At 41.9% G+C, this 22642-nt stretch overlaps 1 protein-coding gene across 3 annotated transcripts in view; it reads right to left on the bottom strand.

The window, feature by feature from the left end:
* SLC47A1 (solute carrier family 47 member 1) overlaps nucleotides 1-22642 on the bottom strand; it is a 49595-nt gene that overhangs the window by 12854 nt on the left and 14099 nt on the right. For 2 of the 3 annotated variants that reach the window (XM_072640010.1, XM_072640009.1), the window contains 11 exons: nucleotides 22490-22558; nucleotides 18994-19142; nucleotides 18209-18251; nucleotides 15315-15359; nucleotides 12896-12993; nucleotides 12263-12360; nucleotides 10302-10415; nucleotides 10137-10204; nucleotides 3402-3510; nucleotides 3138-3213; nucleotides 1201-1270 (listed from right to left, as the gene is read on the bottom strand). In XM_072640010.1, coding sequence (XP_072496111.1) covers nucleotides 1201-1270; nucleotides 3138-3213; nucleotides 3402-3510; nucleotides 10137-10204; nucleotides 10302-10415; nucleotides 12263-12360; nucleotides 12896-12993; nucleotides 15315-15359; nucleotides 18209-18251; nucleotides 18994-19142; nucleotides 22490-22558 — 939 coding nt within the window. The remainder of the gene's footprint in view (nucleotides 1-1200; nucleotides 1271-3137; nucleotides 3214-3401; nucleotides 3511-10136; nucleotides 10205-10301; nucleotides 10416-12262; nucleotides 12361-12895; nucleotides 12994-15314; nucleotides 15360-18208; nucleotides 18252-18993; nucleotides 19143-22489; nucleotides 22559-22642) is intronic. The other variant, XM_072640008.1, reaches the window with a different exon arrangement.

The following is a 22642-nucleotide window of genomic DNA, read 5'->3' on the forward strand; positions in this document are numbered from 1 at the left end:
GAGAAGTTACATAGCTTGCCCAGGATCACAGACAAGGTGTATCAGAGACAAGGCTTGAGGTTAGGTCTTTCTGGCTTTGAGGCCAGCTCTCTATCCACTATACCATGCTGCCTTTCTATATATGTAATGCACATGGTATTTTTAATTAGATGATGAGAATCATGGAGAGGCATCACAGTTTAGAGAACTAGCTTCAGAGTCAGGAAGTTCTGAGTTCAAATCCTACCCCCGGTTCAGATTGGCTGTGTGACTCTGGGCAAATCATTCACCCTCCCAGTGTCCCAGGCAATTCTCTGATAGTATAAATTACACAGCAGGTATTGATAAATGTTGGTAGAGAGAATTTCCTCATTGGGAGCTCCCTTCTGTGAAACCACAGGTGTAAACCAAAAAAAGGAGAACGAAAACACCATAGCTTATTAACATTGACAAGGACCTTGGAAATTATACAGCTCCAGAGCTGGGGGTAAGAGTAGGGGAAGCAACCAAGCAGCTGAGTAGCATGTATTTACTGAGGGGGCAGCAAAAATATTATAGTAATAAATGACAAAGCAAAATCCCAAGTAAATAAACGTGAATAAAGAATTTAAAAATAAGTGAACAGTAAGTAAATAAGTGAATGAATAAATAAAATAGATAGTGAATAAAAAATAAAATACAAACATCAATAAAAGTAAAACACTTTTAAATATTATTTTCTATAAATGTATGTGAGAAGCAATGTGACATAAGATGAAAAAGCCAATCTCAGACTCATTAAAATCTGTTTACTTCAAACTTCTGGGGCTAACTCCCCATGTGACCTTAAGCAAGTCATTTAACTGGGTGGGTCTATTTCCCCAACTGGAAGATGAGAGGGTTGGACAAGACGGCTTCTGGGGGTCCTCCTAGTTCTAGACCTGATTCTGTGATGTGTGATCTATTAGGCAAACCACTCAACCTGGACAAGATGGCCTCTGAGGTCCTTTGTAGCCCCAGATCTATGATTCTATAATCCTAAATCTTTCACAGTTTTAAATCCTAATGTCATACCAACGCCAAGATTCAGTACTGCATTCAGAATACCTGTTGATCTAACCAGAATGAAAGCCTTCTGCATGGATGGTCCCTCCGAGCCCTTCTATCCTTCATGCCATCAGAAAAAAAGAAAAGAAAAATACACCAGAAGAAAAGCCCGGGAGGATTCTGCAGCATACTTACAGCAAAGCCGTCAAAGAGATGGGAGGAGGCATAGATGGGAATCACCTTGGAGACCAGGGTAATGATCTCTCTGTTAGGAAAACAAAGAGCCAAGGGCTTAGTGAGAAGCACAAGCTCCACAGTCCAGACTGGGCTCTCTGGGTGGGGGCGAGCACATCTCTATAAAGGGGCACTCTTTGAAAAGCTTTATTTGTGCCTTTTTAAAAAAAAAATCCCACCTCTTCCCCTTGCCCCAAGCAGGTCTCATCTTTGGGACAGTTAGGTGGTTCAGGGGATAGACAGCACCAGGCCTGACATCTTCCTGAATTCAAATCTGGCCTCAGACTTCTAACTGTGTGACTCGGGGCAAGTCACTTAACCCTGTTGGCCTCAGTTTCCTTATCTGTCAAATGGGCTGGAGAAGGAAATGGCAAACTAATTTCTTTGACAAGAAAACCCCAAATAGGGTCACCACGAGTCAGACATGACTGAAAAACAACTGAACAACTACAAAATGGTTCCACCCAGTGAACCTTCCCTTATAAGAAAACTTTGCATTTACTAACTTGTGTATATAATGTGTCTCTTTTATACCCTTATAGAGTACAAGCCCCTTAAGGGACTTTTCCTTTTTTTGGTTATTATACCACCAGTGAGTGAGCAGCATGACAAAGGTGGCCTCGAGTCACCAATCTTTAGTCGCTCACTGTCTCCTCGTTGCCTACAAACACATCCATGTCTTCTCCATCCTCAAGAAGCCCTTCCTTGATCTGACAAATTGTCTGATCTCTTTCCTCCCTTCCGTGGCTCAATGCCTCGAGAAGGTCGTCTGTGAGCCAAGCCTCCACTTCCTTTCTGACTTCTGACCTCACTGATCAGCTAAAAGGGTTCTCCAAAGATGCCTCTCAATCCTTGTCTTCCCTTTCCCTGTATGTGTACCTCTCCCCCTTTAGAATAGATGATCCCTGAGGGCAGGAAGCTGAGCTGGTGTTTAGCACAGCACAACAAGTACAGACTTAATAAATGTTTGTTGAGGAAGCTGGGTTCATGCCCCACTTGTGACTTTTCCTGCCTTTATAACTCTGGGCAAGCCATCCAGCCTTCAAGCAGGCTGAAGAGAGGGATTTCCACACAGGAAGTTCCCCATCTCACTGATTAGGAAATCAGACATCTGATTAACACAGCCTACCCATTCCCCAGCCCAGCATGAGGCCCAAAGGAGGTGCTTTTCTAAGTATCTGGAGAATTCAGGAGAGACAGTGAGTTAGAGTGGGAGTGGGCTAGACTTAAGAGTCAAAAAGACCTGATTTTCTGGGGAGGAAATCTCTACCAGGGCAGATCAGCAATCGTTCTGTGACTTAGGGTCTTACAGGATTATGTGAGACACAATGAGGCTTGCTCAAGACCACACAGCTGAGAGGTGTCAGAGGCCAGACTTGAACCCAGGTCTATGTGATTCCCAAGCTTGAGTTTTCTAGAAAAGGCATGCCTCTAGAAAACGCAGCAAGAAAATGCTAAGAAATGCCAGCCACAACAGTGGAAAACACAATCTGCCTGTCCCAGCCAAGTTCTTAGTTGTGCTTTGGTACATTTTTGGGAATGTACTTGGAGGGGGAGAGAGAGGTGTTCATTTATCCATTTATCAGGAGATATCTGTTATTTGAAACAAAAAATATCAAAAACTGGTTTTAAAGAATTGAATACATTGGTAATTTCACAGGGTACAAGGGCTCTTCCCCTTTTTTATGTCATAGACCCTTCCAACAGCCCAGCAAAGTCAATGAACCCATCTTAGAATAATATTTTTAAGTGCATAAAATATATCAAATTGCAAGAGAAACCAATGAGATCGAAATATTGTTAACAGAGTTTAAAAAAAATAAGTTCATGGACCCTTCCCTGAAATCTCAACCTGGACTCAGGTAAAGAACCCTGCTGTTGGGAGTTCACACACTCACCTGTCACTGGTGAAAATGTACCCAACGATGTCTTTGCAGCTTGCAAGTATGATGCACAAAGTGACGGCAAACATTTCTATGGGGGAAAAATGGGGTAAAATAAACCACCTGATGCATAAGGACAGCAAGGCTTTCCTGGAGAGGGAGAGGGGGCAAGCGTTCACCAATTGCATTTCTGTCTAGTAATTCCAAAAAAAAATTCCAGGAAGGAATCAGGATGAGAGAGAGAGATGGGTTATTTTACAGACATGCACCACCCAGCACCTGTGGTCAGTAGAGAAATAGCCGAGGATATCTTGGCCTGCTCAATATCCCCTGCTCCCAGCGAGTTTCCGACATGAACACTGGCAGCCACGCTGAATCCTGTGGGGATCTGGAAAATAGAAATCCCCCCACCCACCAAAAAAAATAGTAAAAGAAGAGACAAGCGACACGGCACACTTTTTAAGAACCTTTGACTCATGGCAGGGTTTCCATTTGGTGAGTTAAAAGCCAGACAGTGGCTGAACCGTGAATCTCCTAAATCTGAACAAACAAACTCAGAGGGTGGATGGGACGCTATCATATCAGACCTCAGGTATAAGCAGGAGACTTCTGGGTTCCTGGGATGCACAGTCTGGTCACCAGTAAAGATGAGAAAAAGCTGGAAATAGTCATTGTTGAATGAATCTGTCATTTCTTGCCACATGCCCCACTCCCTCTGGTGTGGCGTAGGAAAGAGAGAGGCAGGACCATCTGGGATGGAGTCATGCCTCTGGCACAGGCTGCCTTTGGGGACCCCGAGCAAGTCACTGAGCATCTTCAGTGAACGGGCCTCAGTTGCCTCATCTGTCAAGTGGGGGATGGGGGGGTTGAACTTGATGCCTTCTGAGGTCCCTTCTAACTCTAAATCTCTGACCTATGAGACCATGCACATAATCTCCACAGGGACCATGGCTTCCTTGTTCCCTTCCTCTCAATCTATCCCAAATCAAAAGACCCATGTCCCTATCTTAGCTCTGCTGCCTCCTGGCCCTATGACCCTGCACCAGTCACTTCACACACAAATCCTCAATTTCCTCATATGTAATAGAACCTGCACTACCTGCCTTTCTGGGTAACTGGGAGAAGTAAATGAGATAAAGCTTGCAAAATTCTACACAAGCCAGAAAGTCTAACATCAATATCAGTCATTGTCTTCTCCGGCATGAACTACAGTAATGGTATCAGAGTAGGTGCTGCTAAAGTGGCTGCTGAGCAATCTGATCAAACAGGCAGTTATTAGGCACCTACGGTATACAGTGTAAATACCGACACAAAGACAAGACAGTCCTATTCCCCTGGGGCGTTTGTATGAAATTGAGGGATGGAGGGAGACAACAAGTATCAAGATAATAGATACAAAACAGATATGAGGTAAATACAAAGAGAGGATGTATGGTGAATGGGCTGAGCTGGCTTCAGAGTAAGGAAGACCTGGGCTTGAATGTGAACTCTGCCATATACCAATGGTGTGACTACGGAAAATCATTAACTCCTTGGTGGCCCAGTAACTGTTTTGAGATTGTAAATTTTAGAATATTTGCTGATCTGCAATGGTAGAGGGACTTCCTCCCTGGATGAAAGGAATGAAATTGTAGGTCACACAGAAAAACAGGAACAGGAATCAGGAAAAGCTACTTATTTTTGTTCAGTTGTTTCAGTCATGTCTAATTCTCCATAATCCCATTTGGGGTTTTCTTGGCAAAAATACTAGAATAGTTTGCCATTTCCTTCTCCAGTACATTTTACAGATGAGGAAACTGAGGCAAACAGGGGTAAGTGAGTGAGTCACCCAGCTAGGAAGTATCTGAGGTCATATTTGAATTCAGGTCTTCCTGACTCCAGGTCTGGTGCTCTGTCTCCTGTGCCATCTAGTTGCCCCAGGCCTCAGCATCTGAGTTGAACTTTTAAGGCAGCTAGGGATTCTAGCCACAAAGAGGCCACAAAGAGGAAGGAGAGCATGTCAGGAGTGAGGACTGCCTCTTTGAAGATATCAGGGTGGGAAATGAAGTATCCCACAGGGAGAACAGAATTCAGGCCAGGATGATGGAAAAGTAGACTGCAGAGGGAGAGTATCAGCCTAGGAAGCTAAGCTGGGCCCAGAATCAGAAGGGTTGTATAAATCAGACAGAGGAATTTAAGATTAGTCCTAGAGACAACAGGAATCATCAGAGCTTTCTGAGCAGGAGAATGATAAGATCACTTTGGAAGTGACATCTCAGAGATTCTTGAGTGTTAGTTAGGACTATTATTCTGGTAGCCAGGTAGAGAACAGATTAGACAGGGAAGAGCCTGGATTCAGGAAGGCCAATTAAGAGGCTACCATAATAGTTTAGGACAGAGGTGTTGAGGGCTAGGACTGGGGTGGTGGCAACATGAGCAGAGCAAAGGGGATGGAAAAGAGTGGTTCTGGGAAGGCCCAAGCAACAAGATGGCACTGGTTTGGACGGGGGTAGGTGGTGAATGAAAGGAAGGGCTTGACTCCTAGATTACAAACAAAGAGAATAAATCATTGAGTTACCCTTAATGGAAATAGAGAAATTAAGATTCTGGAATCACTGGTGGACCCTTCTTCACTTTTGTAGCTTTCTTTGAAATTGAGTTATGTTGTACAATGGAAACATCTTGAGCCTAAGAGAAGCTGTAGATGTATCCTATTAGAGACATATTATGTTTTGGAACTAGACAACGTCTACTGATGATTATCAGATCTTTGGTTTATGACCACATTCACACCCTTATTTTTTTTCATCTCTAAAAAAATTTTCCATTTAGTAGTATTTTATTTTTCCCAAGTACATATAAAGATAATTTTCAACATTTAAAATCTTTAGGATTTTGAGTTTCGATTTTTTTTCTCCCTCCCTCCTCTCCACCTTCCCTAAGATGACATGCAATCTGATATAGGCTATACATGTACAATCATATTAAACATATTTAGACATGTTGTCACTTCCTTATTCTTAGCCTAATTTTCTGAAGTAAATGGATTCTGCCTTCTCTAGCAGCACCTGCTCACAAAACCCTAAAAAGGGAATTTTTGTATGTCTGTTAATATTCTTATTCTCAAGACATTTAATACATTTTTGTTCAACTGAATTTGTCATCAAAATTATTTTATGATGATGAGCAGGAAGCTTTCAGATAAATCTGGAAAGACTGACATGAACTGATGCAAAGTGAAACGAGAAGAACCATGAGAACATTGTACACAGTACACTATACTTTGATCATCTATGAATGACGTAGCTATTTTCAGTGATGTGATGATCCAAGACAATTCCAAAGGACTTGATAAAAAATGCTATCCACCTCCAAAGAGTGAACTGATGGAATCTCAATACAGATTGAAGCATACATTTTTTACTTTCTTTATCATTCTTGTTTTGTTGTGTATTTTTTTGTTTTTGCAACATGGCTAATACGGAAATGTTTTGTATGACTGCACATGTGTAATTTATATCAAATTCCTTGCCTTCTCCAGGAGAAAGGAGGGAAAGGAGGGAAGAAGAGAATTTGGAACTCAAAATTTAAAAAAAAACAAATGTTAAAAGTTTTTGAATGAAAAAATTTTAAATAGTATTTTAGTTTACTCGGGTTTTCTGAACATTTCACCATGTCATCTGAAGTAGACTTTCAGTAGAAGTAACTTCTTATTTTCTGATCATTTCCTTTACTTTTTGTCTTATTTCTATGGATAACATTTCTAAAATTTTATTAAATAGTCATGCTGGGACTGGACAATAGTGTTTTACCTCTGCTCTTATGGGAAAGCTGCTAATGTTATTTCATTATATATAAAGTTGATTCCTGATTCCCAAATAAATATTTTGATCATATTAAAAAGCACTTCTCTTAGTATTAGCAAAGAATGAGAAACAAAAGATATGGGGAGAGATTGGAGAATGGCTAAACAAAACTGTGGTAAATGAATGTAATGGAATATTATTGTACTTTAAGCAATGATGAATATGCAGAATTCAGAGAAGCATAGGAAGGCAAAGAAAAGTAAGTGGAAACAATAGAACAATATGCATAATGACCACAGCAACGTAAATGGATAGAACGCACACACACACACACACACACACACACAGACACACACACGCACGCAAAATTAAACAGCATTGTGCCTCTTAAGAAGAGACGAGAAAATTGCATTTCTTCCTCTTTGGTTTCATCCTCTTGGTTGATGTGTTCATTTTTTGGAGTAATTTTAATATTTTATTTTCCCCTGATTACATGTAAAAGCAATTTTAACATTCTTTTTTCTTCAAATTTTTAGTTCTAGTTCTCTCCCTCCCTCTCCTCCCAAGCAATTTGACATAGGTTACATATGTTTGCAGTCATAGAAAACACATTTCCATGTAAACCACACTGTCAAAGAAAACACAGATTAAAAAAAAGAACCAAAAGAGAAAGCAAGGAAATCTGTAGTCAAGCTCCACCAGTTCTTTCATCAGAAGTCCTTTAGGATTGTCTTGGATCATTGTATCCATGAGAATAGCTAAGTTATTCACAGTAAACTGATGTGTTAGTTTTGCTGAATTAAGTTATGTTTTCTTCTTTTTTATTACAAGAGATGGTTCACTTGGTGTATGTGTGGGAAGGTGGGGGTAGAGAAATATATTCAGAAATAAAGGTGATGTAAAAACAAAAGATGGGTAGTTAGGTAGAGAGAGTGAAAGGCCTGGAGTCAGGAAGTCTCATCTTCCTGAGTTCAAATCTGACTTCAGACATTTAGTAGTTGTGTGACTCTGGGTAAATTACTTAATTCTATTTACCTCTGTTTCCTAAACTGTAAAATGAGCTGGAGAAGGCAATGGCAAGCCACTCCAGTATCTCTGCCAAGAAAATCCCAGATGGGGTCACAAAGAATCTGATAGGAGTGAAATGAATGAACCACAACAACAACAAAAAAGAAATTAATAAAATTATTTTTCAAAAAACTTAATCTTTGGAGTGATGGAAAGGGCATACTATGTCGTGGCAGGTCTCCATGTATGGGAGCACAGAAAGATAAGATTAGATGGTAGGGCATGAGTCAGTTGATCAAACACCATGAATGCCTTGAGTCTGGAAAGACTCTTTGATAGTGCTTAGAAAGTATTGTGGGTTTTACACATCTTGAAAAATGAGGAAATGTCGCTAGGCTGATCAGACATCAAAAGCAAAGAATGAGAGATGGACAGCTCACACGCGGTACTGGTATCCTAAGAATGTCAAAAGGTCTACAGAGAGAAACATAGAAAGTCCTGAACAATAACTGTATAGCGTGAGAAGGTACAGATGGGTTGTCATTTGAACTATGGATGGGAGCTGTTCACATTGATGAGATCACAAGTCCTTGAAATATGGAAAAATAAAATTATACATTCTAAGAAATTTTAAATGAATAAAATTTTAAAATAAAATAAATTATATACTCTAAAAACAAAATAAGTTTAAAATAAATAATTTTAAATAAATAAAATTTTAAAATAAATTAGATGCTCTAAAAATAAAATAAATTTTAAAATCAAACAATAAATTTAAATAATAAATAGAATTTTTTACAAAGATAAATGACATGCTCTAAAATAAAATGCCTAAAGGATAGCAAAAAAGCAAAATACCAGGAATAGAAGATTCTAATGCCAGGTTAATGGGCTCACAAGTCTAGCTGTACATATTTTGCCATTTTGCCAAATTCTCTAGTCAGGACATTGCTGTGCAAACCTACTTTGCTGAGCTGGTCCCAGATCTGACCATGCCTCCCTTTCCCATCCCACCCCACCATCCACTCAGGTCATCTTGACAGCTGCTCTGGTCTCAGTAAAGTATTATTATCTCCATTTTTCAGATGGGGAAACTGAGGCTCCAAAAATCATAAGATAACTGGATCACAGTTTTAGAGGAAAAATGGATATTAGAAGCCATTTTACAGAGGAGTAAACTGAGGCTAAGAGAAATTAAGTGACTTTCTTAGGTCACAAAAAAAGCATCAGAAGTAAGGTTTAAACTCAGGTCCCCTCCTGACTCCAGAACCAGCCATTCACCTCCCAGATACAGCACTGCCTCCTGGATGGAAAGGATTTGTACCTGGCATTCCAAAGTACCTGCTCAACCAGTTCTGGCTTTCCATTGGTTCATCATTACCACTGAAGTTACAGACAACAAAATTCTAGAAAATAGCTGATTCTCTTAAGTGTATAAGTGAGTTCCTTAAAATCTTAATAACAGTTAGATTACTAATAAGAATAGTTCGCATTTCCACAGTGCTTTAAGATTTGCAGAGCACTGTACATATGTTACCTCATTTAATCTACCAAACGATCTTACAAGTTAGGTGCATCCTCATCTTACAAATGGGGAAACCAAGGCTGAGAGATGAAGTGATTTGCACGGGCCACCTAACTAGTATCTGAGATAGAATTTGAACTCAGGTCTTCTCTCTGTTCTAGAGTTCTATCTTCTCACCACTTAGGTGACGCCACTTAGCTGCCCAGGAGAGAAATATCTGGATTAAAAATCTGGCTCTGTTACTACACATGTACCCTTGAGCATGTGACTTCATGTCCTTGTTCCTCAGTTCCCTTATCTGGAAAATGGGGGGGTTACTTCCTACCAATTCTAAGTCTATGCCTCTAAGTCGCTTAATTTCTCTGAGCCTCATTTTCCCCATTTGTAAAATGAGAGGGCTAAATTAGATGTCCTCTGAGATCCTTTCCAGTTCTAAATCTACGCTCGTGTGATTAGATTTTAATTCTAAAATGATGCCAAAAAACACATGGAAAGATTTCTGTATGACATTTTCTTTTCATAATATACTTATGATTATATAATTTTAAAAAATATATTAGTGTACTAGCAGGGCTTCCACACCACCAATCCCAGTTATGTAACATGCAGAAACATTTCATCCATCCTTCCTAGTTCCAGTTACTGGGAAGGAAAGCTTTTAACCAATATGGCACTGAATATCCTTAACCCACTTACCATGTACACTATTGTAGCCAATTCATAGACAACAGACTGGGCTCCCAGCTCCACCATGCTGATGGTACCTGATGAAAAGATTCCATTTACTCCCTGGTTTAAGTGGCAGCTACTACCTTCCCACTACATGTGTCCTCCTCCAAAATCACCTGGCCCTGCACTGACCACTGAGGAAGCTCCCGATCTCATACGCCCACCACTCAATGCAGAGCATGAGCATGCTTGGAATGGCCAGTTGAAGGAAGGAATCCCACTCCCGAAGGCACTCGAGGGACCACCCTGTAAGGACAAGACAAAGAAATTACTTTCAAAGCAAAGAACAGTTTCCCCAATCAATAACTTTTATTCTTATCCTAGCTGCAATAATTTTGTTCACGTAGAAGCTTTTTCAACTTCATGAATATGCCAAAGCCCCTTTGCTCATGTAGAAATTTTATTTACTGAAGAGGACAGAAAAAGGATACTTATTAGGTTGAGTTGAAATACAGAAAGTTCTAAGAATACCTGAGTGAAAGCAGCTCCTTAGGCAGAATAAATATCTTATGGTAAAGATGGCGGCAGGGTATTTTTCCCAGCAGTTAATTTACATATGACTGATTTTTAGGATTTTGAAATTTATTTCTGGGGAATTCTACATCAAAGAACTGTTTGGGGACTCTAGGATAATAGCATATCTGATAGGAAATGCAAATTTTGGAGGTTTTCACCCCAAGTTCGAGGTAAGTCACTATATAGGAGGAAGAATTGGTTTGAATCAAGAAAGATGGAGAAGCTGGAGAATTAGAAACCTAAAAGTGATGAACTTGAGAAGCTGACCAAACTAAAAAGAGAACAGGACATGGTAGCAGTTACTTTGAGATGAGCCTAACTGAACCTGGATGACTTGGAATAGACAGGTACTATAGCTGCTGCAGTGAGCTGATCTGATCAGAGGAAATTCTTTTGCTGGGAGCTTACGGGAGAAAGCAGAACCCTTTGCTGCTTGAAGATCTGGTCTTGCTTTCCAGCCCTATTTGTAGACTTAAAGAGGGGAAATCCTTTATAGACTCATTTATATTCCTTTTGCAAACCCTCAAAACAGAGAGAAAACCTGAATAGCTAGGTTTCAGACCTTAGAAGTTCTACGGATCCCAGGCTTAATAAGGATGCTGTGGGTGAAAGGAGCCTAACACTGCTTAAGTAGCCTGAGAATAGAAGAGGAATGGTCCTGCTTCCCTATAGTGGCCAAGGACATCAAGATCTACATTCTAAAGTTATGAGTTTCCCTACTCTTGTGTCTCCCTGACAGTGTTCTTGAAGTTTGCGTCCATTTCCCCCGATGGTCCCTGTGTACATTGATGGGACAGTGGGACCTAGGTTCATAGGTGATTAATTATGTTGCGCTGTGATTATTCTCATTATACCTTTTCTCAGTAAATGGCTTTATGATTAAGAGTAAATGATATCATCCCAGTTGATTTATTTAAGTGGAAATCATGTCACTGGGACCTTAGGAACACCACGTGTAAGTACCAGACATATGTCTTCTTCCTTACCACAGAACCCCTAGGATACTGAAGATGACATGGCTGCTTGGGAACCACCCTGAACCTTGCAGTGTGAGCATGGGATATATGGGATGAATGAATCAGCCTCAGTCCTGGAAGAGAGATCCTGGAGAGTGTTGGGGGTCTATGTCACACCATGTGGACTACCTTGCTAAAACTCATTCTTAGGGCCTGAGGGGTAAACTTTTTCTCCTCCTTTCAATAAGTAAAGTGTCTACACAAGAAAATTACAATTCAATCAAAGTTAGCTATTTCATCTTTCTTTGATCACCTCTACCCCTTATTTGGTTAAGTTGTGAAAGTTGTGAAAAGCTGCTGGATCTGGTTCTCTAATAATTTTCTTATGATGTGACCTTTAGCGTTCAGGTCAGAATCATTTTGAGTTTATTATGGTATATGGTATAAGATGCTGGTCTGAACCTGATTTGATCACGAATTTCCTTGTGGAATCATGTGGCATCAGTCAGCCAGCCAGTCAGTCAGTAAACATTTACTAAGAGACCACTTACTATGTGCCAGGCACTGTGCTAAGCTCCTCCAAGGAATGTACAATTTTGGGTGGACTATGGCATGCATTACCTTCCCAAGTGTCACGGTACAGCTTTCTCCAGAGAATGTAGAGAAAGAGGAGGAGGGTCAGGGCGAATTGGGAAATGGTGTTTGCCAATGCTGATCCCCTAGAAGGAAAGAACGAGATAAGACTTGGCGGGATATCTGCCCATCTGCTTTGTCAAGCCCTAGAATGAACTAGGAAATTTCAATATGGCAGCAGGATCATTAGGATGAAGGACTCTGAACTATAAGGGACCTTAGAGTTCAGAATCACAGAATTCTCAGAGTTGGATCATCTAGCCCAACCCCCTCATTTTACAGAGGAGAATCCGAAAGCCTAGCAAAGGGAAATGACTAGTTCAAAGTCACACAGCTGATAAGTGGTAGAACCAGGTTTTGGATCCAAGACCCCCAACTCCAAAACCATCGCTTTTTCTGCTATGCCATGCAGTACGTCCTTCCCATAGGCAATTTCTACAGGCTAATTTTCCTGGGGAAGCAGGAATAATCTTTCACCCCTTGAAATATTTCCTCAGATGGCACAAGGGGGTGTAAATAGGTGGGTACATGTTACCAATGCCAAGGTTGCTTGGGGTCCAGCAGCCCAGGGCAGTGTGAGACCTTTTCTTTTTCCCTGTTCAAAGACTGAATTAGACTCACATCACACCCAGGCTCAGTTGATGGAGAAGCACGTAGTTAATGAGGGCATTGAGGATGTTGGCCACCACTCCTGTAATAATCTGGGGAAGTATTATTCCCTGAAACAGGGAGAAAACCACTCAGTATTTTAAGACGTACTATCTCTGTGCCAAACATGTTAGTGGTACAATTCTCTTTTTTCAAATTTTAAAAGAATGAGAAAGTTCCAATCATCTTACCTGATTCTTACTTATTCAGAAGACTTCAGAAGCACATATTTAGAGCTGGAAAGGACCTGAGAGGTCTAGTCCAACCCTGGCATTTTACAGATGAGAAAACTGAGGAATGGAGAGAAGTGGAAAGGTATGCCTAGAGCCACCCATGTAATAAGTGGAATAACTAGGATTTGAACACTGGTCCTCTGCAACTGACTTATACAACAGGAAAGCTCCCAACTCTAGAAAGGAGGGAGAGAATTTGAAAATGAAAATAAAAATAATTTTTTAAACTCCCAACTCCTGTGTTGGTGCATTAGAAGGAACCAGAACTAGGACTTGGAAGTCAAGAGACCTGGATTCTACTCTCAGCTTGGTCTCTAATCCATGATGTACTTTAGGCAGGTCATGTGAAAGGGGCTCTTTGAGCTCTCTGAGCCTCTGTTTTCTCCTCTATAAAATGGGGAAAGTGACCTAGATGATCTCCCTCTCCAGCTCTAAGGTTTCAGATTGCTAGCCCCTAATTAGAGGAATCTGTGATCATGAGACCATGTGGATACTTCTCCTCCCAATGGTGGAGGAGACCATTCCACCTTTCCCCATGGGTTCTCTCCCATCAAAAATTTTATTCCATATTCTTGCTCTTCTTTTAATTTCCCTTCAAAATCTGTAAAATGGGGTCCTCTCAGGAGACCTCTCAGGAGAAGAGCGAGAACTAAACATATATACAATACTTTAAAAACTAATCAGATGTTACTACACAGCTCATTCTTCTTCTATGCTGGGATTCAGACCCAGACAGTCCTGGGATAAGCCACTCTCCCTTTATATTGAGAATGTTGAACCAGGTATTGTGCACATTCATAATATAACTGCTTTTGGTAGTTGAACAAAAATATCAAGATATAAGCTCCTGTATTTTTTTACTGCTAAGGTTATTATTTCATTCCCATTACCTCTCCTAGAGGGGAGGAGTATGGAATTCTGGCCACATGGAGACAGAGGCAGGAATCTAGAAAGAAGGAATCTCCTATGAAAGTAGAGAAGCAACCAGGAGTGAACCCCACCTATGTGACCCCAAGTATGACGTGTGACATTAAGCATCACTATTTCTAATTATACAACTGTGAGACCCCAAACTGGGGAATTAGATTACTAATTATATTACATATAGATTATATGTGTGTGTGTATGTGTGTATCTATACAGGCATATATAAATAACAGTACTTACTAGTGAGCACAATGGAGTTACATGGAAGGAAGAGAGAGGACTCAGAAAGGCATAGTGTTTGCCTGAGAGTTAGGAGGCCTAGATTCAAACCAGGTTCACACACTAGCTCTGTGACCCTGAACAAAATATTTGATCACACTGGCTTGCATTGCCTCATTTATAAAATGGGGCTGATACCTCATACTAGGAGACTATGTGATGCAGTGGAAAGAATGATGATTTTGAAGTTATAGGGCCCAAGTTCAAATCCTGACTGCCTCTTACTACCTGTATAACTTTCGGCAATATTCTTTACCTCTCTGGGCCTCAGTTTCCTGATCTGTAAAATGAGCAGATTGGACTAGATGAGCTATAAGATTGCCTTTAGTGATAAATCCCTATGGCCCTGTGAACTGGGGAGTTTTCAGGAGCCAGATGTCCATTTTTTTTACATGACTACTGAATATCAAGCCCTTTGTAGACAGGAGTTTGTGTCTGGGGCAGAGGAAGGTGCTCTAGATTTGACATTACAGATCCTGAGTTCAAATATGAGCTCTGCTACTTACTGGCTCTGTGATCTTGGATAAATCACTTCAACTTCCCATGACTGTTTCCTCATCTGTAAAAAGGGCTTGGACTAAATGGTCTCTGAAGTACTTTCCAGTTCTAGATTTATGATTCAATGAGATCTAGGCTCTGCCCCTCACTACCTGTGTGGTCCTTGGGCTATTAATTAAACAATTAACTTCTCTGGGCCTTAATTTCCTCTTCTCTAAAATGAAAGGCTTGAACTAGATGACCTCTGAGATCAATTCCAACTCAGTCTGGCATCTATGAACCTATAAACATGGAGACGTGTTTAAGTGTTTCCTACGCTAAAACAGAATTTTCCCTGAACTCCCTGAGTTAAGAACACATTGATCCCTGTGTAAGACTGATGCCTGAAGTATTCTCAGAGGGAGAAGGAAACATTCCCACTCTACCCCTAGAGGAAGGGAATGAGTGATCATTACCTGGTTCTGCAAATATTTAACCTGCAATATGTAAAGGAAGGCTGCCTACAAGAAAACAAAAAGAAGGAAATGTTAATATTTCATTTCTTTCCAAGCCCAGTGACTTAGGCTCTGCTAAATCCCAACTGCCTGTCTTCATGGATTAACAGAGTTGCTTATTTCTGATGTCCACATTCTTGTGCAGACTTCTCCATGACCTCATCAGTTCTCACTTGGAAGATTAGAAATTGGGAAATGTGTAGCAGGTTTAGGGGGATAAGGATAAAAACCAAGTCAACCTGTCTTGTCTTGGTTTTCAAAAAAGAAATAACAATAGGTTCTATAGACTACAGACTTCTGGGAAAATTCTAGACAAGACCATTAAAGGAATGTGTAGCCAACACCTAAAAAATGGATGTGGTGATTTATAAAGCACCAATAGGGCTCATCAGGAGCAGCTCATTCAGACCAATCTTATTATTAAATTAGAATACAGGCATTATTGACATAGTTTACCAGATCTTAATAAATAATTTGGTGAAATATTTAATATTATTCCTGTGGAGAATATGGAAAGATGTGGACTGGATACTAATAAAATTTGATGGAATTGGAACTGGTTATGTGACCCGACTCAGAACCCAGTTGTTAACAGTCTCCACTGGACTGCTCCAGGGATCTATGCTTGGCCATATACTGTTGAACATTTGTTATCGATGATTTGGCCAAAAGAACAGACGATCAACTCATCCATCTTGTAGGTGGCACAAGGCTGGGAGCTAACACAAAGGACAATAATCAAGACACGAAAAAGGTCTTGACAAGCTAAAGCATCTCGCTCAATCTAATAAACACAAACAAAACGTCTTATTCTCAGGTTAAAAAAATCATTTCACAAAGATAGGATGGGGGTCGCAAGGATGGGGAGCATTTATTCCAGAAAAGGATCTGGAGATTTTCGTAAATGGCAGCCTTTGTGAGAGTCAGCAGCTTGATGGACCAGTACTCAAAATAAAATAAAATACAAGTAATGTAACCTTGGGTGGCATTAAGAGAGAGGCGTGGCTTTCTGATATAAGGAAGTCAGGAGGGAGGGGCACTCTGCCCTAATCAAACCACATCTAGGGAATGTGTTCAGTCATCGGAGGCTCAGGTAAAGGAAGTAGGGAGATGTCAGTCTGGAGATGAGGACGACGTTACAGCTATCTTAGGTGCAAGGGGGGATCAGACTGGATCTTTTGGACTCCACAGGGCAAGAGGAGGGAAGCCGTAATGAGGTCATTTTCGGCCTGATATCAGTGAAAACTTGCTAACAAAGGGAACTGTCCCAAACTAGATTCCCCCTCACTTGAAGGTCTTCAAGTCATTGTTGATCAATAAGCATTTATTAAGTGCTTACTGTGTGTCATGTCATGAGCTAGGAAGGGATGGTCCCCTTGACTGGGTGTGTTATAGTGGGGACTTTTTTTTCCAGTGTAGGTTGAACTAAAACTAGGAGTGGCACATAGTGCACAAAGTGCTGGGCCTGGAATCAGTAAGACTCATCTTTGTGAGTTCAAATCCAGCATCAGGCCCTTACTAGCTGTATGACCCTGGGCAAGTCACTTTGCCCTGTTTGCTTCAGTTTCCTCATCTGTAAAATGATCTGAGAAAGGAAATGGCAAGTCACTCCAGTATCTTTGCTGAGAAAACCCCAAACGGGGTCACAGAGAGTCAGACACGACTGAAAACAACTCAACAACAACAACTGAATTGGTTGGATAAGAGGTTCCTTGCAGCTCTCAATGACTATGATTCTGTGCTCTTTTCAGCCCCCTCCAACCCTCGCATTTTGTGTTTCTATGAGCACCACGCCAGATGTACAGCTGGGAAGCCCAGCCCTCAGAAGCTATGTAGTCCAACCTCCTCATTTTACAGATGAAGCAACTACGCCCTAGAGAGAAGAGACCTGCCTTGGGTTACAAAGAACCAAAATTGGAACCCAGGTCCATCCTCAGAGGACCCTAAGGCTCAGAATTCCAGGCAACTTCTACCTCTGCATCTTACGGCACATAAAATACCCACTTCCCCTTCTTCTGTAATTCTGGTTGACTGTCTGCCACGTTGAAAGCTCCCTTTCCCTGATATCACCCCCTGATCTCTCACCTCCATCTAGTCTAGCCCTGTCCAGGGGGTGCTCAAGCTAGCTCATAACTCATTAGAGCTGCTCATAACTTGCTGGTGCAAGCCAGTTGGTAAACTTTTAGAGTGAGCATTTACACTTGGAATTAGGTAAGAGTTACAAATCGAGAGCTTTTATCGATTGTCCAGACTTAAGAAACCAATGTAGAAAAAATGTTAACGTATATTTCTCTAATCATTCATCTTCATGCCCCTAAGCCTTCTAGCTGTTTATAAATCAACCAACATATATTTATTATGCACTTATTAGGTGCCAGTCACCGGAGATAGCAGATACATAGAATGAAACAAGCCCTGTTGGCCACAAGCTTACGTTCTAGTGGGCAAGGGGCATGTATAAGCACCCTAAATATCAAACAAGAAATACAAAATAGTTAAATACAAGGTAATTTAGAAAGGGAAGGCGCTAGTCAAAGTTTCTCCCCCTTTTTTATCACTACAACTGTTTAAAGACAGTGTACTCTTCTTTTGGGGGAGCTTAATGGATTTCCGAGGGTAATTTTGGCCATTCTTTGGATTAATGCTTTAAGACTTCTCTTTAGAGCTTTCACTCCAGTTAAGGTTCGCCTCTGGTGTGAAAGAACCTTGTCTGGTAAATGTCTCCCTCATGGGGTGAACCTTATCCCTAGGACTTCGGCAGTGTTAACTTGATCTCTTGGGAATCACATCTTTATCTTCATTACTCTGAACCCAGGCACCCCATAAAATGAACCCTTTGACCCTTGGGGACTCACAGGAAGAGCAGGGATGAAGATCAGGACGTAGGTCTGGGTGAGCCTATGGAATAAAATCAGAAGAGAAAAGGAAAAGTGTTATAGGTGCCCCCAGAATCCTGGGATGAACTAGAAGACCATTGGCCGTGTCTGTTGAGGTTCTCTGGCCTCTCCTGGGCACAAGCGTTTAAATGTGACCAGCCAGCCCAAGCAAAGGGAGATTTATTATAATCCCTACATTCCAAAGTCAGCTTGTCACCTCAAAGCCCAAATTATTTCCTCTTTTGAGAAAAAAAAGTAAATCTGCTAGTTTCCAGGACAAAAAGTGTTCTTAAATTCTTATCTCCTCAGGTCTCTACCCTCCCCCCCATAGGCCTCCATTACTTCATTCCAAAGAGGTTTGGGGTCTGAATTCCAAACCTCTTTGCCCTTAGAGACAAAAAGCAAGTTTTTCAGACCTGGAGCTTGCTTCTAGCAGGCAGGCAGTGGACTTGAGGGAAAATGAAGGGTATGGACCATTAGGCCAAAAAAGAGAGCTTGGGGCCATCTCTGAGAGAACCTTCTGATTTACCACCCAAGGTTTCATCTGATCCACTTACGTTAACATCTGAGCCCTGTATCACTTTAAAGGCAGTGTGGACTACTAACCAATAGTAGAAGTAAAAATAATACTACCTATGATTATTATATACCATTCTTAGATTTGTGTCATCTCATTTGATCCTCACACAACAACTCTGGGAGGGAGGCACTATCTCATCACCCCCATTTGACAGAGGGGAAAACTGAGGCATGGAGAGGCTCACCTGGACACATCCGGATCCTGCCTGAAGAGCAGCAGGATCTGCTCGGTGTTAATGAAGACAGCCCAGCAGGGGAAACAGCACAAGAGGAGCATGAGGATGCCTCGCTGTACGATGACCCCCACGTACTTCAGGTTGCGGCTGCCATATGTCTGAGAAGAACACGGGAGGCAGAGAGGACTGTGAGCTGGGTGTTAAACAAGCCTTTACTGAGCACCTGCTATGTGCCTGGCAGCATGCTAGCTTCTGGGTATACAAAGACACAATGGAAACAGCCCCTGCTTACATTCTATCTGGGTAGATTTTCCCATTATTCTTTGTGTTGTTCAGTAGTGTCTGGCTCTTCATGACTCCATTTGGGATTTCCTTGGCAAAGATACTGGAAGGGTTTGCCATTTCTTTCTCCAGTTCATTTTATAAATGAGGAAACTGAGGCAAACAGGGTTAAGGGACTTGTCCAGAGTCGCACAGACTGGATTTGAATTCAGGTCTTCCTGACTCCAGGCCATACATATTAAAAATGCTTCTCTGATGGCAATAGAAAATCAGTGAGATCTTCCCTCAACTCAGACATCACTTAGGCATCTATTATGTGCCTAGGCATTGGGAATATGAAAACAAAAAATGAAATGGTACTGATATTCTCTGTAGGTGGCCCAGGAAGGCAGAGTCTAGGGAGTCACAAGGGATGAACTGACCCACAACGCAGCCAACTAAGCTTCCCTTTGCAGGAGCAATGTTAGGATTGGGTCTAAGGAGAAGGAGGGCGTGTAAAAGGAATCTGTGCTGCTTCAGGGGAAACGATAAGAAAGAGAGGCTGTATCTGCGTCTGCAGATAAGTAAACATAAGGGAACATGTGGTAGGAGAGATGCACAATGAGAGGCATCAGGAAAGTCTGCTCAGAAGCAGTGAGAGTTGAATGGAGCCTTGAAAGATGCTAATATTCTAACAGGTGAAGGTGAGAAGGAAGAGCATTCCAGGCATGGGGCACAGCCTAGATAAGAGCACTGAGGAAGGAGGCACAAACACAGATAGCCCTGAATAAGGGTGTTTCTACATTCTCTCCCTCCCACCTCCAGGTTAAATGACTTGCCCAGGATCACACAGCTAGTATGTCTATGAGGTAGGATTTTTATCTTGGGTGTTCCTGTCTCCAAGACCATTTTCTGTCCACATTGGTTTTTGCATCTTTCATATATTAAAAAAAAAGAAGCAAGCAAATCTACCACCCTTAATCTCAGATCATTTCAGTTTTGCAAAACCTGGGCCAAATCAGGGTAAGCCATGGGTGGCTCAGGGGTGGAATTCTATCCTGGCACCCAGAGATCAAGTTACTTAATCTTCCTCCATCTCACTTTCCTCATCTGTAAACTAAAGAAGCTGGATCATTGCCCCCAAGCTGCCATCAGACTCCAAATCTAAGATCCCATGGTAAACAAAATGCAGAGGAAAGAAGACCAGTTTTGGAGTCAGAGATCCTGAGTTCAAATCCTGATCCTGCCTGCTTACTTTCTGGATGACCTTGGGTGAGTCACTTTGATTCTCCTGCCACCCACCATCTGTAAACAGAGAGGGTTGAACTAGGTGACTTCTGAGTTCCTTTTCAGCTCTGAGGCTTCAGTCCTATGATCATCTCCAACAAAGAAAGCCTACATGAGTGGCAGATGAATATGCCCAGCTTTTCCTATCAGCCCAACACAAAGGAATCCATTCAGTTCTGAAACTGAGAATGAAAGTTCTGGAGGGAAACTAGACCCGGTGGAGCTCCTGGGGCTCCTACTACAAACAAAGGTCAGAGCAGGCCTAGCAGTGCCATTCAAGACAAATTTCTCCAAGGACACATCCTGAGAAGACAAAACAAAAATCTGTTTTTTCTGTAGATATTTTTGAGAAGAGTCAAGACCAGACTCCAGAGCAAATAGGTACTGCCCTGAGATTGGCAGCTAGACAGCGGGGAAACATCCCCTCCCAGCGGGTGGCCCAGACAGGAGCAAGGATGGTTCTTGGTTCCCAGGCTCCCTTGGGGTCATTTTTGCTGCTGCTCTGGCTTCCTTACCCAAGCTACAGGCGGAGTCTCCAGCCCTGGCTCAAGGGCCCACAACAGAGAGAAAAGCTTCTTTGAGATAAGGGGGTGAAAGACATCATTACACTAAAGGACCCTGCAAACGCTACATACAGGACAGAAATAACTCTAGGATGGGGACTGGACCAGAGGTAGGTGGTGCCATGGTACACAGAGTGTCGGGCCTGGAGTCAGGAAGACTCATCTTCATGAGTTCAAATCTGGACTCAGTCACTTACTAGCTGTGTTACCCTGGGTGAGTCACTTTACCCTGTTTGCCTCACTTTTCCTTTTCTATAAATTGATCTGGAGAAGGAAATGTTAAACCACTGTAGTATCTCTGCCAAGAAAATCCCAAAGAGTTGGACATGATTGAAACAACTGAACAGGGACTGGACCTGGGGTTTTAGTGGCATTGGGACTCCTGAAGGTAGAAACTCTTTCAATTAATACAGGTTGACCCCCCTGCCTGGTAACTTACAGTCTCAGTTGTTACTGTTCAATCATGTCCAACTCTTCATGACCCCATTTAGGGTTTTCTTGGCAGAGATACTGGAGTGGTTTGTCTTTTCCCTCTCCAACTCATTTGAAAACTCAGGAAACTGAGACAAACAGGATGAAATGACTTGCCCAGGGTCACACTGCTGGTGTCTGAGGTAGGATTTGCACTCAGGTCTTCCTGACTCTAGATCCAGCCTTCTATCCTCTGTACCACCTAGGGGCCCTAGGCTTGGAGAGTTGTCTAAAGCACTGACTTGGGGGGTAAATCCAGGGACTCTCTCAGAGATGGCCTCAAGTTCTTGTTTTTGGAACAATGATCCACACCCTTCATTTCCCTTCAAGCCCACTGCCTGCCTGCTAGAAGCATCCGGCCATCTGTTTGCTGCTCCAGGGCTGAAAAACTTGGTTTTTGTATCTAGGGACAAAGAGGTTGGAATTCAGTCCCCAAACCCCTTGGGATGGAAGAATAGAGGCCTGTGGGGGGTGGGAGCCTGAGGAGATAAGAATTTAAGAACACCCTTTGTCCTGGAAACCAGTAAACTTTGCTTTTTGTTTTTTCTCAGAAGAGGAAATAATTTTGGACTTTGAGGCCTTACATCAACATCACCCAAGGAAGAGCATAGCGTCATAAATGGACAACTGGAAAGGGCCTCAGAAGCCATCTCTAGTCCAACCTCATATTACAGATGAGGAACTGAGGCCCAGGAATGTGAAGGGATTTAGCTGGATACATATAGACAGTGGTAGAGGTCATATTTAAACCCAGCTTTTCTGTCTCTCTCCTATGTTTTTTCTTCTGTCTCTTTCCTCTTTTTCTCTCTTAATTGTTCCTCTTGAAAGCTAAGCCAGACTGTCATCTATCTCTGGCAACAATATGACCTGCCTGAAGTCACCTGTGTCCAGGAAAGGGCCAAACTGAGAGCCTGATAGCCTACCTGGGAGATGAGTGTATCACAGGCTGAAGCCAAGCCGAATCCAACTGAAATGCCAGTGACATTTATAACCTATGCAGAAAGCCATGGAAAGAAAACAATATTGCATCTGTTAACCCAAGGAAAGGAAGCCACACACCCTTTCTTTGGAGGGAA

This window comes from Notamacropus eugenii, chromosome 2, assembly GCF_028372415.1.
Source record: "Notamacropus eugenii isolate mMacEug1 chromosome 2, mMacEug1.pri_v2, whole genome shotgun sequence".
Taxonomy (NCBI): Eukaryota; Metazoa; Chordata; class Mammalia; order Diprotodontia; family Macropodidae; genus Notamacropus; species Notamacropus eugenii.